Here is a 15,207-nt window from a genome sequence, read left to right as displayed (position 1 = left end):
AATATTTGGTTTATAGTCCTTACCTAGATAAAACACTTCACAAAAGAAAAAAGTTTAATTTGGTCTGCTATGGAGTTGTTAATGAATTTGTTCTGGCTCCTAGATTAGAAATTTCTAGAAGTTCATAAAACAAACAAACAGAACCAGCAAAGATAAAAGTTATTAGCATTGAGTCTTCGATTTCTGGAATGTGCCATTTCCTATTCTTTGAAATAGGAAAAGCAGTGAAAAGAATTAGAAGACCATATTAGTCTAAATAATTCTTCTAACCCCTACCTAATCCCTCAATGTTTCCTTTAGGAATCTTTCAATGGAATACTTACATCTACCTTTTCCCCCCCTAAACTTTAAAAAATTTGCTTTCCTGAATTTATTTTATAACGAATTATACTGATTATATAATATACGCAGTACTCCTTCCTTGCTATTACTACCTCCAAGATGACAAATTCTGCCTTAAGCTGGTGTTATTAATACTTATTTACAAACTTTAAAGAAAAGATATGAATGCTTCCAAAAGGAAATATGTACATTGACAATGACATGCTGGTACTCAAATCTCCCTACTGATAGATGCAAATATCAGAGCAATTAATTCTAGTCTTTCTTCCTGTTTCATTCATTTGACTCAATATATCAGACACATGGGTTTCAACCAAATCAAGGAATTAAATCCAACATAACTTTAATGTTTATTAACATATAAACACTTTATAAAAGTACACATTGCATTTCTTAACAAAAGGAAACAATTAGGAAAAAAAATTAAGATCATTTTTTCTGCAAAGATGCTTTTGTCCATCTAATTACAGCCTGAAGACAACTCCATAAAATATTGCTAGAACAATTAGGGAAGGGATAGTTAACAGCTCCTTTTACATGGCATTTCACTTTATGCCTTAAATACACTTTACCAAATGTTTGTTCAAACTAATACTTTCTTAATACTGGGCAATTTGACATGATGGGGGATGGGGTGGGAGGTACAGACAATTGCAAACCAATCACATGAACAATGCCATTCTACCAACTATGCCGTTTTACCTGAAAGTAGAACATGTACAAACAGTAAAAGACAGTAAAATTGAAAAATATGTACAGAAAAGTAACTCAATTAACAAAGGAAACCCCAATAGCCAATTAACAGGAAAAAAAGTTCATCCTTACCAATAATCAAAGAAGTACAAACTAAAACGAGATACAATTCTTCAATTGTCTAACCTGCATGAATGTAGATTAGCATCAAGCAAAGAGAGCCCTCTGCTGATGAGACCTAATTGGGGAGTTTTAATTTCAGAAGGAAATTTAAAGCTATATATCAAGAACTAAAAACAAACAAAACAAAACAAAAACAACTTATCTTTTAAGCCAACAATTCCACTTCCAGAAGTTTATCTAAAACAATAATCGTATGTGCTCAAATCTTCCATGACTATTTTAAAATTAGAAAATAATTTCTTGTTATTAAAAAGATCTGGTAGCCATATAAAAATTTCCAAACACAAGTGGAAGGGGAAAAAGACTAAAACACTATAAAATGTTAATGCTATTCAGTGGGATGGTATTTTCTTTTATTTCCTAATTTAATTTTACATAACTTGCACTAATTTTAAAAGGAAAAAAATTAAAATCCATTGATTTTAAAAATCAAAAACTTTGTGTCTGAGACAAAAATGCATTTCTCAACTTTTGATTATAAATATAATAAAATAAATATAATAAATACACAGAACCATCATTATCAGATATATCTTATTCATGGATTAAACCTTGTCTTTGAAGTTAACAATTACCAAAATTTTTCAAAATTATTAAACATATTTTTTAAAATAAATTTAAAATTTTGCCCCTTTAAATCCTTATAATAACTGATGCCCTTGTGGATATAAAACCCAAATTTGAGAAATCACTATCTTTGTATTTTGCTGACCTCTGCACATTAAAGAGTCCCTTTAATTACTGACATACTTTACTGCCAAGCAAATTCTGACTTCCATAGAGTCAAAAGTCCTTTGAAACCCACATGTTTTAACCAATTTTCAAAACTTGCTTAGACGAAGGTCTAAAGAGACAAGACAGTCTGGCATTAATATGAAATATTCCTAAGATGGAGCAAATGTACAAGGCCTTTTAAAACAAAGAGTGAGGAAAAAGAAACCATTGTCTCCCTGCTCCTACTGAGCAGTCTTTCATTTGACTTAAACACTAGAAAATAGTTCCATTTATTTCTCCACAAAATTCACTTTTCAGATTTCTAAAGATCCCTAACCAGATATTTTTACAAGCAACACAGCTGCACAGAATATTCTCAAGTTAAAAAAAAAATTTCATACTTTTCCTACATTGCTTTACCTTACTACATCCTCCTACAAACTCTCCAACTTTTCTCCTAGTTCCAGAATTTGGAGTAATGCTTTACAAAATACACATCTATAAGTGCAAATAAAAAACATTAAATACGAAACTACTTTTGAGTTAACTACTTATATTTCTATGTACATTAAGAAAATAGAATATGGCAGGGGCGTCTGGGTGGTACAGTTGGTTGAGCGCCCAACTCTTGGTTTTGGCTCGGGGCGTGATCTCAGGGTCTTGAGTCTGCTCTGCACTCAGCGGGGAGTCCACCTGGAACTCTGTCTCCCTCTCCCTTTGCCCCTCCCGCCAGCGCTCTGGAGTTCTCTAAAATAAATAAACAAACCTAAAAAAAAAAAAAAAAGGAAAGAAAGAGAATATGGCAAACAACAGTTTAAACATCATCTGCATTATTCCCACTTCTTAATTATATCATCAAGCCCTATTTGTCACCATTTGCTGCTGGCAGAACTAATTTTCTAAGCAGTTAATTTCTCACAACTTACTCTGTAAACTATGTCCTTAACTTATTCTTCACTTAAAACTAACTCTCCTATCATTTCCAAGAATCTACCCTTTACCCAAAATTTTTTTAAAAAATAATCTGTACACCCAAGCTGGGGCTCAAACTCACAACTCCAGGATCCAGAGTCCCATGTTCTACTCACCCAGCCAACCAGGCGCCCCTCACTCAAAACTTTTCACTTTAGAACCAAGGCTGCCTCGGGAGCCTGGGTGGCTCAGTTGGTTAAGCGACTGCCTTCGGCTCAGGTCATGATCCCGGAGTCCTGGGATCGAGTCCCGCATCGGGCTCCCGGCTCGGCGGGGAGCCTGCTTCTCCCTCTGACCCTATCCCCTCTCATGCTGTTTCTCTCTGTCAAATAAATAAAAATAAACAAAATCTTTAAAAAAAAAAAAAAAAAAGAACCAAGGCTGCCTCTCTTTAGTAGGGCTTTTAACCCATTCAGTTCCAGCTTAGGACAACGATTTTTCTATTCCTTAGCTACATTTTGGTTCACTGAATTGCAATCAATCCTCCACTTCTTTCTTTTCACTTGATCAAGAAATAGGCAGGTGATTTTAAGAAATGGCAAATATTTTATCTGTGCCATTGCTCTACCAGCAGATTCCAGATTGCAAAATTACTTTTACTGTGCCTCACTAGTGAACTTTACGTCCCCCAAAATTGGCTACAAAACATTTTTGTGAAGGGCGTCTGCCTTCAGCTTGGGTCATGATCCCGGGATCCTAGGATGGAGCCCTGCATTGGGCTCCTTGCTCAGTAGGGAGCCTGCTTCTTCTCCCTCTGCCCCTGCCTGTGCTCTCTCTCTAATACATAAAATCTTAAAAACAAAACAAACAAAAAATTGTGAATTAAATATTTCCTCCTAGACTTCAATAGAAGAAATAAAAATTAGGGGCGCCTGGGTGGCTCAGTCGTTAAGTGTCTGCCTTTGGCTCAGGTCATGATCCCAGGATCCTGGGATCGAGCTCCGCATCAGGCTCCCTGCTCAGTGGGAAGCATGCTTCTCCCTCTCCCACTCCCCCTGCTTGTGTTCCCTCTCGCTATGTCTCTGTCAAATAAATAAATAAAATCTTAAAAAAAAAAAGAAAAAAGAAAAATCAGCTCCTGGATATAAAACTGTTTGATTAGAAGAAAAAAGAAAAATTATCCCATACTTAATGTATCTCATTTATAACCAGTTATTTCCACAAAGTTGTCATGAATGGATTTATGTGCAAGTATGGGACTAAAATTGAAAATGTTAGCATTTATTAAATCCTCAATTTAAAATTTTAATTGTGAATATAAATTAGTGAAAGAAATATAAAGGCCTAAAAGTGCATTTAAGTTTTAAATATGGATTATCTATGCATGACTTAAAAACTTACCAAACTTCATTATTCTTAAACTTCTACAAATCCTTCCAAAAGTATACATTTTGGGGCACTTGCAACCATGCTTCAGATGTACAAAAGTTGTTAGTGAGCCCTCTCCTCTCATAAACACTCCAGCAGACAAAGATCCACTGCTCAAAAACCTTCAGCACAACCGTGTGGGGCTATGGACTGGGCTCAGATGGGTACTCAGAGTACTCAGTCAAATCTCCGAACTGCCATTTCTACACGGTGTGACCTTGGTCAATTCACACCACCTCTTCGGTTTCCTTACCTTTAAAATGAAAAGAATGGAAAGACACACCTATATAAAACTCTTAGCCCATTAGCTGCATCTGGCTGGTGGGTTAAGGAGCAAATGCAGGATTCCTTTCCTGTCCTTCCCCTGAACTGTCCCCATTGGATTACTTAAAATAGCATGTAAAAACTAAAGATACCCTATAAAACAAACTTACGATTCAGGATCAACAAAATAATTTACGGTGCCTCTCGGTAGCTACTAGATACTGTTTTCAATGGAAAGAAAATCAGATTAAGCAACAAAACAATGGAAATGATGTGCTAAAAACTAACGTTTTCCTATTTTTTAAACAGGTTTGAGATATAATTCATATACCATAAAGCTCACCCCTTTAAAAGTATACAATTCAGTGTTTTTTTGTTTTTGTTTTTTTTTTTTATTATATTTAGAGTTGGGCAGCCATCAGCACTATTTTGTTTTAGAATACTTTAATCCCCTCCAAAAAATTCCATGCCCATTCCTCCCTGCCACCAACCAATAATCTACTGTCTCCATGGATTTGCCTATTTTTGACATTAAACAATAATTAAAGCCTCTATAAAGATTTGAACATATCTCCAATGAACCCCAAACCTGGCTGTCCTTTCCAAAGTGATTTATTATTCAGCATCTCTTAATTAAGGTGAACGAGGTGATATATGGCCATTAAAGTCTAAAGAATATTTTATATTTCCTAAAGGCTTAAAAGGCGTATTACTGTAAATTTTCTTTTCAGCAGGGTATAATTCTACTTCAGCTAAAACTCAGCTCTGACAAAGTCAAAAGGGGGAAAAAAGTAGAATAATCATGATAAAATGCATAAAGATATATAATAAATATTGCAGAAGGAGATTTACAGACTATAGAGTTGGTCAACTACTGCTCTCTAAGGTAACAGTGGGACAATGGGAGAAGCAAATACAGGTCAGGCAATCAGTGGGTAAATTGTCTCTAAAGACTCTAAATACAATTAATAAAACTGAAATCCTTTTAGCATCACTAAGCACTGGCAATTCTAAATAATATCAGGTATAAAATATTCCTTCCCCTAAAATATGTTGTTGACTGAGATGCTTAAGTTTTAATCTATTGCTGTGGTGACTTAAGTTTTAACAATATATAAGCATCAAATCTATACACTTTTACTACATATCCTCTATTAAGCCATCTATTCTAAGTGGAAATTCATTAAGAAATCCTCCAGTTATGTGGTGAGTGCCCAAAATATGCAGATTCACCATACCTGTTCATCTGGAGAGTCACTACAAAGAGATTTAGGATAGCCTGCACTTAGGCTGTTTCTTTCTCCAATCCTGTGGTTCCAATATACGTGTGTGTATGTGTTTAAAGAGTACATTCAAAATACGATAGCTGAGTGCAATTCTTCTTTCTGAAATCTATTTTTCTGGTATAAATATTTACAAACAGCCAGAATCAGCCCTGAGCAACGGTATAGTGGAACACAGAGCTTGAAGATCCATGAATAAAAATCATGGAGAATGCCATTACTACTCTACAAAATGTAAGGAAGTAGACATTTACACATAATTTAAAGAATGTTTAATAGAAATCTATACTGAATTTTTCGGTGGAAACATTTCAGTGAATTTTTTTTTTTTTAGTGAGGAGACATTTGAAAGTCACTACAATCAATGTGGAAAGACATTCTAGATTTTTAGATTTATTGTGAAGTGGTTTTTTCCTAAATTTCTAACCAAAGGTTAACTTATATTTAAGGCTCCCTAACTAGTGTATGTCTGTTGCTTTATATACAGCTTTTCATAATTAAAACTAATAAAAAGTGTTCTTTAATCAATTATGGGTAAAGACTGATCAAGCGGGCTATAACTGTCTACGGAACACAAATGTGTGAAGATCATCTTGACAATCACTGACAAATATGCAGAAGGTAAGGCTTGAAAAGAAACTGGAATATCATAGTAAGTCAATATGACAGACCAGTATGTAGGTAAGCTTTTCAAAAAAAGAACCAATGCAATTTAAAAATATTAACTTTTTTCCACTGTTGTATATATATATTTGCAACCCGCATAAGGTTCAGGTTTCTTTCTTGGCCATTCTCATGATTATTTCTGGAATTAATTTTGTTGTAGCAGAGGCAAGTATTAAAAAGAAAAATTGTGCTCTGGATGTCAAATATGCAAGGTGTGCCCCTGCTCTACAGTCTCTTCCAACTAGGATTACTGACCCACATAGGTTTATACCAAAATCACCAATTATCCAAACACAAATTATAACTTTCAGAAGAACTTGGATGGCCCTCTACTTTTCACTGAGCCCTGCCGTCTCCCCCACTACCCACCCCGTGACTCCATCAAAACTTTAGCTTCTAATTCTTAACTACACTCCAGAGTTACATTGGATTTCTTGCAAATTCACTACTAATCAGTACAATGTGCTTCATTGGAATATCAAAGTTTCTATATTTATGCCTTCACAATTGTGGACCAATAAAGAGCTCTAGCTATAAAGCAATGAAATGTAATCAATAAACCATGCAAATACTTAATAGGACGAAGGTGACCAGGGTATAATAAATTATAATACTGTTTGTGAAATCTTAATAGTTCTCAAAAAAAACAAAACAAGAAACAAAAAATCGTGATAGTACACTGCTAATCACACATAATATTAACAGAGAAATGCAGACACGTCTCTTCAAGTCTAAGCTTTCAACAGATCTTTTCAAGGCCTAGTCCTAAGGCAAGCTGAACTACTACCAAACTCTACTTTTTGCTGTTCCATAGAAAGAGTATTAATCAACTAATGTTACCAAAAATCTGAATAATGGGCAAACTGCTTATTCTACATAGCTGATAACGTCATGTAGCTTGTTTTTAGCTCATCATTAAAGATGTATGCCGTTGCTCTGAAGTATGCTTAAAAAAAAAATCTGGCATATTATCTCAACAAATGTTATGAACAATACTAAGGGTCCATCATTTATGTAAGAACTTTTTTCCTACCATGTTACCAAAACATATTTTAAAACAAGACTTCAATGTGTGCAGATATCTACACAAGTTACCTGGAATGCTGAAGTAATTATATTCACTTGGGTTCCATGGCAGAGAACCTACAATTTATATCTGGCAAAAAAAACACCCTGCCCCAATACCAACTACCATTTGTCAACTTTCTGCCAGGTAGTTTTATGTCCTGAACCCTGTTTCACAAGATTTATAAGCCAACTTTTCCATTATTCCAATTTTTCTCTGAATTAGTTCCTTATCATGTGTCCATGTAATTTCTTCTGAAACAAAATACTAAATGAAATGCGAGACTTCTAGGGTAGAGGATATTTTCAACAAGAACATCAGTGATAAATGCTGCAACAGAAAGCTCTGAAGAGCCAGCATTATTACATTCACCATAAGGCCAGACCTCTACTGTTGTTGGAGATAAGCAATTCTCCGAGAGTCGAGAAAGAGCAGAGGAATACCATGATAACTTTTAGTATCTAAAACTCCTGTGGTAACAGCATAACATGGTCAAATGAGGCAAGAAAAAAACCTTCAATTTTACTTCAACTGTGGCCTGGTCCTCTACATCTCTTTCACACAGTTAAGAATCTTGTGTCAACTCTTTGTCCACTGGTTTAGATAGACTTGGAAGGAAATGATCAAGAACAACTAAAGACGAACATTAACAGGTTTAGAAAAAAATACTTAAAGTATCTTCATCATCTGATTTAAATTCTGGAAGATAACCATACCTAGTAATCAAGAGGTAAAACATACGATAGTCCATACACAAAAATTTCCAGTGGGAAAAGAAAGGGGTGGCAAGTTGCCCGCTGATATGTGGAACACAACTCTTCCTTCAGGATAATATGGTGGTTCAAGACTGACAGCCCAGTGGTAAGTGTACCAACATAAATTCATACATAAAATATTCATAAAGCTTAATCTGAGTTTAAAAATAAAAATGAATGTTAAAGTTCTTGTATTTTCTTCCTGCATTTCAACATAACATTGTATGTACACCACCTCAGTATCTCAGCGCTGTAGTTCTCTAAAAATAATCTGAGGATCCCTGGGAGTCTGAGTTCCTTTCAGTGGTCTGTGAGGTAAAAATTGTTTTCATTTTAATACTAAAACATTTCTTGCCCCTTTCATTCATTTTCTCACAAGTGTACAGCAAAGTTTTCCAGAGGCTACCTGATGTGTCTAATTACAAGAGATTGAATAAAGAAGTAGATATGAGAATCCAGGTTTACAAACCAAAGTTTAAATGAGATTTGCAAAAATATAAAACAATGTCACTCTTCTCACTTTTGGGGGGGGAACATTATTTTTCATTTAAAATGTTATTTATGTTAAAATATAATGGATTTGTTATTTTCAATAAATGTATTTCTCAGATTAAATTTCTAAGATGATAAATATCCCAAAGACATATTATATATATATGGTATCATCCACAGATACAAAAGCTCTCTGTAGTCCTTAACCTTTAAGAGTTAAAGGAGTCAAGGGGCGCCTGGGTGGCTCAGTCGTTAAGCATCTGCCTTCGGCTCAGGTCATGATCCCAGGGTCCTGGGATCGAGCCCCCGCGTCGGGCTCCCTGCTCGGCGGGAAGCCTGCTTCTCCCTCTCCCACTCCCCCTGCTTGTGTTCCCTCTCTCGCTGTGTCTCTCTCTGTCAAATAAATAAATAAAATCTTAAAAAAAAAAAAAAAAAAGTTAAAGGAGTCAAAATCCAAAGTTTGAGAACAGCTGCCCCAGAGAGACTCTTATACAATGGAGATATGTTTGAGAAAGTTCATGCAGTGTTTGTCAGCAATAACTGAGAAGCAACTTAAATGTTCATCAACTGGGGAACCAGATAAGTAAAATATGGTTTATTCAAATGATGGTATACTACCCAGCATTAGAATGAAATCTTAATATTAACAACGTTTGAGAAAAAAAAACCCACAAGTATATATACCACTTATGCATATCAAAATACAGATTATATACTGCTTATGTACCACAGAGATTGATACTAAATGCATTTTGATTGCCTCTGTGGGAGGAAAGGACTTTAACTTGTAATACTTTAAGCTTAAATTAAAAACACTTATAATAGTAACAACTGTCCATTCTTGTTATATCTTCTCTGCACTTTCTTATACTTTAAGTCTTTTTTTAAAAAAAGATTTTATTTTAGAGAGAGCAAGGAAGTACAGGTGTCCTGTGCTCATGCGGGGAGGGGCAGAGGGAAAGGGAGAATTTCTTTTCTTTTTTTTTTTTTTTTAAAAGATTTTATTTATTTATTTGAGAGAGAGAATGAGAGAGACAGAGAGCACATGAGAGGGGGGAGGGTCAGAGGCAGAAGCAAGCTCCCTGCCGAGCAGGGAGCCCGATGCGGGACTCGATCCTGGGACTCCAGGATCATGACCTGAGCTGAAGGCAGTCGCTTAACCAACTGAGCCACCCAGGCGCCCAGGAAAGGGAGAATTTCAAGCAGACTCCATGTTGAGCTCTGAGCCCAACCTGCTTGATCTCAGGACTGAGCCAAAATCGAGTCTGATGCTTAACCGACTGAGCCACCCAGCTGCCCCTAATTAAAAGTCTTAAAATCATAAATGCTGCTCCCCTCCCAAAAGTGTGGGAAGATACAATCTGTTGGGATTAGAAAAGATTGGTTAAAGGCTAAAAATGAAATCAATGGATTAACCAATCTATAACTTTCATTCATTCAACAAACTTACAAAATACCAAACTCTTCACATTAAGGAATACATAAACATAGCAGAAAACAAGTATTGGCTATAATTAGTCACTCATTTATTTCACTCATCTTTTTACAACACTTAACAAAGCGTCTCACCATAAAACTCCTGTTTAAAGGGTGTCTTTAATAACTTCATTCTTTTTATCTTCCTTCCTGTATCAGAGATACTGACCTCTTTTACCTGTGCTGATCTGTACCCTTCCTTTTAGCCACAACTGTGTTCCAAGCAAGCCCTTTTATTTTTAAACTGTGCTTCTCTACACTTCCCCTCCCCCAACATGCTCAAACTTCTACTCCTGAGACCAGGGCTTCAACATCACTTATTAAGGCTAAGATCACATATATGCTATACAAACATACAAATGGCCTACCACTAGTGCCTACTACCCTGTTAACTGCTCTTCTTTCCCTTCATTCTTGAGGGGAACTTTGTCCTTAAATCCCTCACAACCAAACTTCTAAAAAAAGACTACATTTGTGACCTTTATTTCCTTATCTCCTTCATCACCACTCAACCTTAAACTTCAGATCCCATTACTCTCAAATTTTAGTAGCTTTTTTCTTAAGTCTTAACCTGTAACCTGTAACTGTATTATACAAAATATTATCCTTAGGCAGCAATTAAGATGGGGAGATGTGCATTCAAATCCCAGCGCTACCATTAGCTAACAGTATGCCCCTGGGCCAGTTATTTAACTTCTTTGAAAATCAGTTTCCTCATCTATAAATGGATGTCTGTGCAAGGTTGTGGGAATATCAGACATGTATTTATAAAATGCCTGATACGCCACAGATGCTTATTAAATATTAATTCCTTTTCTCCCCCCCCTCAATTTTCTCCAAGGCACATCTGAGAGTGACTCCCATATGTCTTCCTCTATTTCTTGGTTGCTTCCAAGTTTGAGTCCTACATGCCCAACTGCTTGCCAAAAATTTCCACGTGACTTTTCCACTCAATCTCAACCTGTTAAAAAACCAAACATATTTCCTCTTCCACTAAATATGCTTATGCTGACTGCCTGACTTGTGCGAGCAGCATCACCACTTTCCCAGCACCTAGAATGTGGGGGCAAAAGGAGCTTATTAGCCTTTCAGATGGCAGGTCCACAGATCCCTCCTCTCCCTACCACTACAGACAGGCCAAGTTCAGATTTTACTCAATTCTACCTCAGTCCTCAAAATGCCAATCTTCCTCAAATCTCTGCCTTCTACAATATATACAAATCAAGCAGTTTTCTTGATTATATCACCCCACTACTTAAAGCCTTCAGTTTATCCAGAGCCTAAAAGTGGAATTTAAACACATTAGACAGACATGAAACTTGTCAGGCCCCGAATTACTTAACCATCTTTACTTTCCAGTAGCCTTTGGAATCAAACTACTGTTCACCCCTCAGCACTGTTGCCCTTCAATCACTGCTTTCTACACCTTCTGAAATCCTAAAACTGACTCCACCTTCTCTTCCCAAGTCTTCACTGATCCCCCATAGCCATCCCAGGGTATTTTTTAAGAGCCCCAAAGGAAGTTGTTCTATCACATGTTAAAGTTATTTGCCTAAGTCTTGTGTCCTCTATTAGATCAGGCTCCTAGGGGAGAGAGATCCTTGGTAGTACACCACAGTATTCAGGACACAGCTTTGTAGCTGAGCACGCATTTAAAAGTTTATAAAATTAAAGTAAGACTTGGGAGATTTGAGGTTACAAGAAACTAACCAATAACATTTCATGAATGGGGAGTTATAACCGAGAAGGACTACAAATCAAACACCACAAGAAGATGAATTTTAAAGTCAGACTAATTTCTCCAGAAGAAAGTTTCTTCAGAAATCAGAACTGGCAACACACACCTAACATAATGTAATTTGCAGTTCATAAAGAGTAGGAATGGAAATAAAAATTTGAGCAGAAAGGTGAATAATGACAGGAAAACTCTCATTTTGTACATTTTAAAAAGGTTAAAATACCATTTCCCTTTTTTGAGAAATCAGTATCCTACCTTATTTTTGTTTTTCAAAGTAAAAACTCCTGATCATACTTTTCCAGAACATAAGATATTTTGCTTAATGTGCTTACTGTCAACTTCCACACTGCTTAACTCAGAATTAAATACTTCTGATCTTAAGAATACTCTAAAAATCCCCTTCTTCATTAAAAGTTGACATTAAAAAGAGTCAATAAGGTTTTATCTTGGGAAAGAAATGTACTTATAATTTTTAAAAACTGTTGTACCATTTGTAAAATTCTCATGCATTCAACACGTATTGGCCTCCTATGGTGAGAGGAGGAGGAAAGAACAGAAACTCCCTGCCCTCATGGAGCCAACATTCCAAGTAAACTTCGCCTTCAAGAAACCAAGTCAACTTCCAGACCTGAAATCTTTGGAGCAATATCAGAAATTCTCTAGCCATCAAATATTAGGAAATGTTATTTGGTTATTTTGAAAATCATCACACTGTCCAACACCAGTTGCTACTCCAGTTAAGACATTTTATGCACCCATCGGTTAAAGACAAATCATTTCTAGGATAATCTGTAAGGCAATAAAAGATCCTAACTGCCGTGTTACTGGAGGATCCCATATTACGGGACTGCAAATCTAAAGGAAAGTTATCGCACGTTAATTCTGTTACAAGTGAAATTACAAAACCTTACTGTGAGATGCAAGTTTTTAACGCCGTATCAAGACATCTAGAGCTACAGCACTACATCTCACTTTTTCAATGTTGGGTTTATCTTCAGTGTTTGGAAAAGGAAAATAATCCAACTCAACATATGACAAGTTTCCATTCTGTAACTGTATTTTAAATCACCAATGGTCAAGTCCCCTCTCCCCAAATCGATTCTGATGAAGAGGACGTGTGGACTCTACGCTCCAAAAACAGCACCTGGAATCAGACTTGAGATAAAACTATAGAGCTTTAAGGCGGCAGGCAGCTTTGTTCCCGGTTTTGGGAGGTTTTCACATGTAAATGTTCCCCTAGAAGGGAGCCGCGGATTAACTACCGCGGGAGGAGTGCGAGGGTGGGAGACTGGAGGCCAAAGCCGGCTTTCTACCGGACTGAGGCGGAGCAAGTACTCCTCTCCCATTCAACTTTTTAGGTGTCACGTTGGGGCCACCGAGCCCATTAAGAGGATTGTGTTCATGACTGGAAATGATAAGGAGCCACCCCTCTTCATTTGGGAACCCCATTTCCCAAGTATGTGAATCCCGGGAGAAGGGGATGAACACCCTCTCCAACTCCTCCCCGACCCGGGATCAGAGTCCAGCCGCTGCCGCGCCGCGGCCTGAGCAACAGGAGAGCCGAGGCCGCTGCTCCGCCAGCCCAGCGACCGGCAGATGCTCCCGCTCCCCCGCCCCCAACCCCACACGCCCGCCCGCGCTTCTTTCTTAGCCCCTTGCGGGCTCCCGGCACTGCGAAGCCAGTAACGGGGCTGGGAGCAGAGAGCGAGAGCGCCCGGACCTGAAAGAGGGCGAAGTTAGAGGCACCGGCGCAGACGCGGCTGGAGAAGGCCGGAAGGGGGCGAGGGGGGCAGCCCGAGGTCGCCGCCCGGGGGTGGGCGATGGGGGAGGGGTGTGGGGTCGGTTCCCGTGGCCGCCGCGACCTCTCCCGGACCACAGGCCGCTCCGCGCAGGCCCCGCTGCCCCGGAACCCGGGCAGGAAGCGTCCCCACCCCGACCAAAGCTTTAAACCTCCGGCGGCGGGAGAAACGGAGCCCCGGCTCCCGCGGCAGGCCCGGCACCCCCTAGCCCCGAGCACTCCTCACCTCCTGGTTGAAGGCGTTGACGGCGTCCATGTTCGCGCTGCGGCGGCGGCTGCTCCGGGCCCGCCGGTCACATAGACCTCGCGCCGCGGCGGAGCGGGGCCGGGGAACCGGCCGGGCCTGAGGGGCGGGGGGGAAGCGACGAGCGGTGGAGCCAGAGGCCGGGCAGGAAGAGGCTGAGGCCGAGGCGGCGGGGCGGGCGGCAGAGGCGGAGGGTGGCGGGCCCCCTCTCAGTCCCGTTCGGAGGATGAGGAAAAGGAGGCGGCGGTGGCGCTGGGCTCCAACATGTCCGTTTGCTGGTGGCGGCTGCGCTCTGCGTCTCGCTGACACGGCCCCCCGCGCCCTCACGCACTGGCCCACACTGGCCCGACCGGCGAGCGGGCGGGCCTCTCTCTCCCTCTCGCCAGCGGGATGGCGGCAGCGGCCCGAGTCCACGCCGCGCGGGGCACCCTGGGACGGCTCGGGCCTCCCAGCGCTTCCTGTGCCCGGCTCCCGCCCCGCCCCGCCCCGCCCCGCCCAGCCTCGGGCGCGCTGGCCCCGCCCCCATCCCGCCCCCGTCCCGCGCGCCGCGCGCCCGGGTGCTGGCGCGTGACGCCGGGACGCCGGGCGCTTTCCCGCCGGCGGTGGCGGCGGGCCCGGGAGATTGCCTGGCACTGAGGCTGGGCCCCGGCGAGGGCGCCGGAGAGCGCGGCACCCCGAAGTCGGGAGGCTGGCACGGAGAGGGCCCGCGCACACGCGCGCCCCTGCCCGACGCGGCGTTCCCCCGTGCATTTTCGTGCCATTCTGCCCAAGCAGGCCCTGCACCCGGCCAGAGCGGGCCGGGCGGGCGGGCACGGACCCACTCACTCTCCGCTGCCTGGAACAAAGGGCGCAAGATTTAACCTCAGCCCGCTTAGCGTGCATTTGCAGGCGCCGGGGCAGCCTCCGCCTGTGCCGCCCTGTGTCTGCTCTAACTGTGCGAGAGTGGAGCACTGAGAAGGACGTGCAGGCAGTGGCTACCCACACAGGCCCGAAGGAACCCCTGTGAAGATTCGCTAACCCTTGATACAGATTCCCCCAGACGTTTCCTTTTTGGTGGAAACACTTTGCCCTGGTTCACGTACCTTGAGTACCAACTGTCTGCTGGCCACTGTGCTACGTTCTGGGGATATGGAAATAAAAGGCGATCTTTGTG

At 40.5% G+C, this 15,207-nt stretch overlaps 1 protein-coding gene across 2 annotated transcripts in view; it reads right to left on the bottom strand.

Moving 5' to 3' along the window:
• SCAF4 (SR-related CTD associated factor 4) overlaps positions 1-14,272 on the bottom strand; it is a 58,062-nt gene extending 43,790 nt beyond the window's left edge. For both annotated transcript variants that reach the window (XM_021678084.1, XM_021678085.1), the window contains exon 1: positions 14,037-14,272. In XM_021678084.1, coding sequence (XP_021533759.1) covers positions 14,037-14,066 — 30 coding nt within the window. In that variant the 5' untranslated portion in view covers positions 14,067-14,272. The remainder of the gene's footprint in view (positions 1-14,036) is intronic.
• Positions 14,273-15,207: the final 935 nt, after the last annotated feature.

Source organism: Neomonachus schauinslandi, chromosome 1, assembly GCF_002201575.2.
Source record: "Neomonachus schauinslandi chromosome 1, ASM220157v2, whole genome shotgun sequence".
Lineage (NCBI taxonomy): Eukaryota > Metazoa > Chordata > Mammalia > Carnivora > Phocidae > Neomonachus > Neomonachus schauinslandi.
Note: the sequence above shows the minus strand (reverse complement) of the source record. Positions and strands in the feature narration are given on the sequence as shown.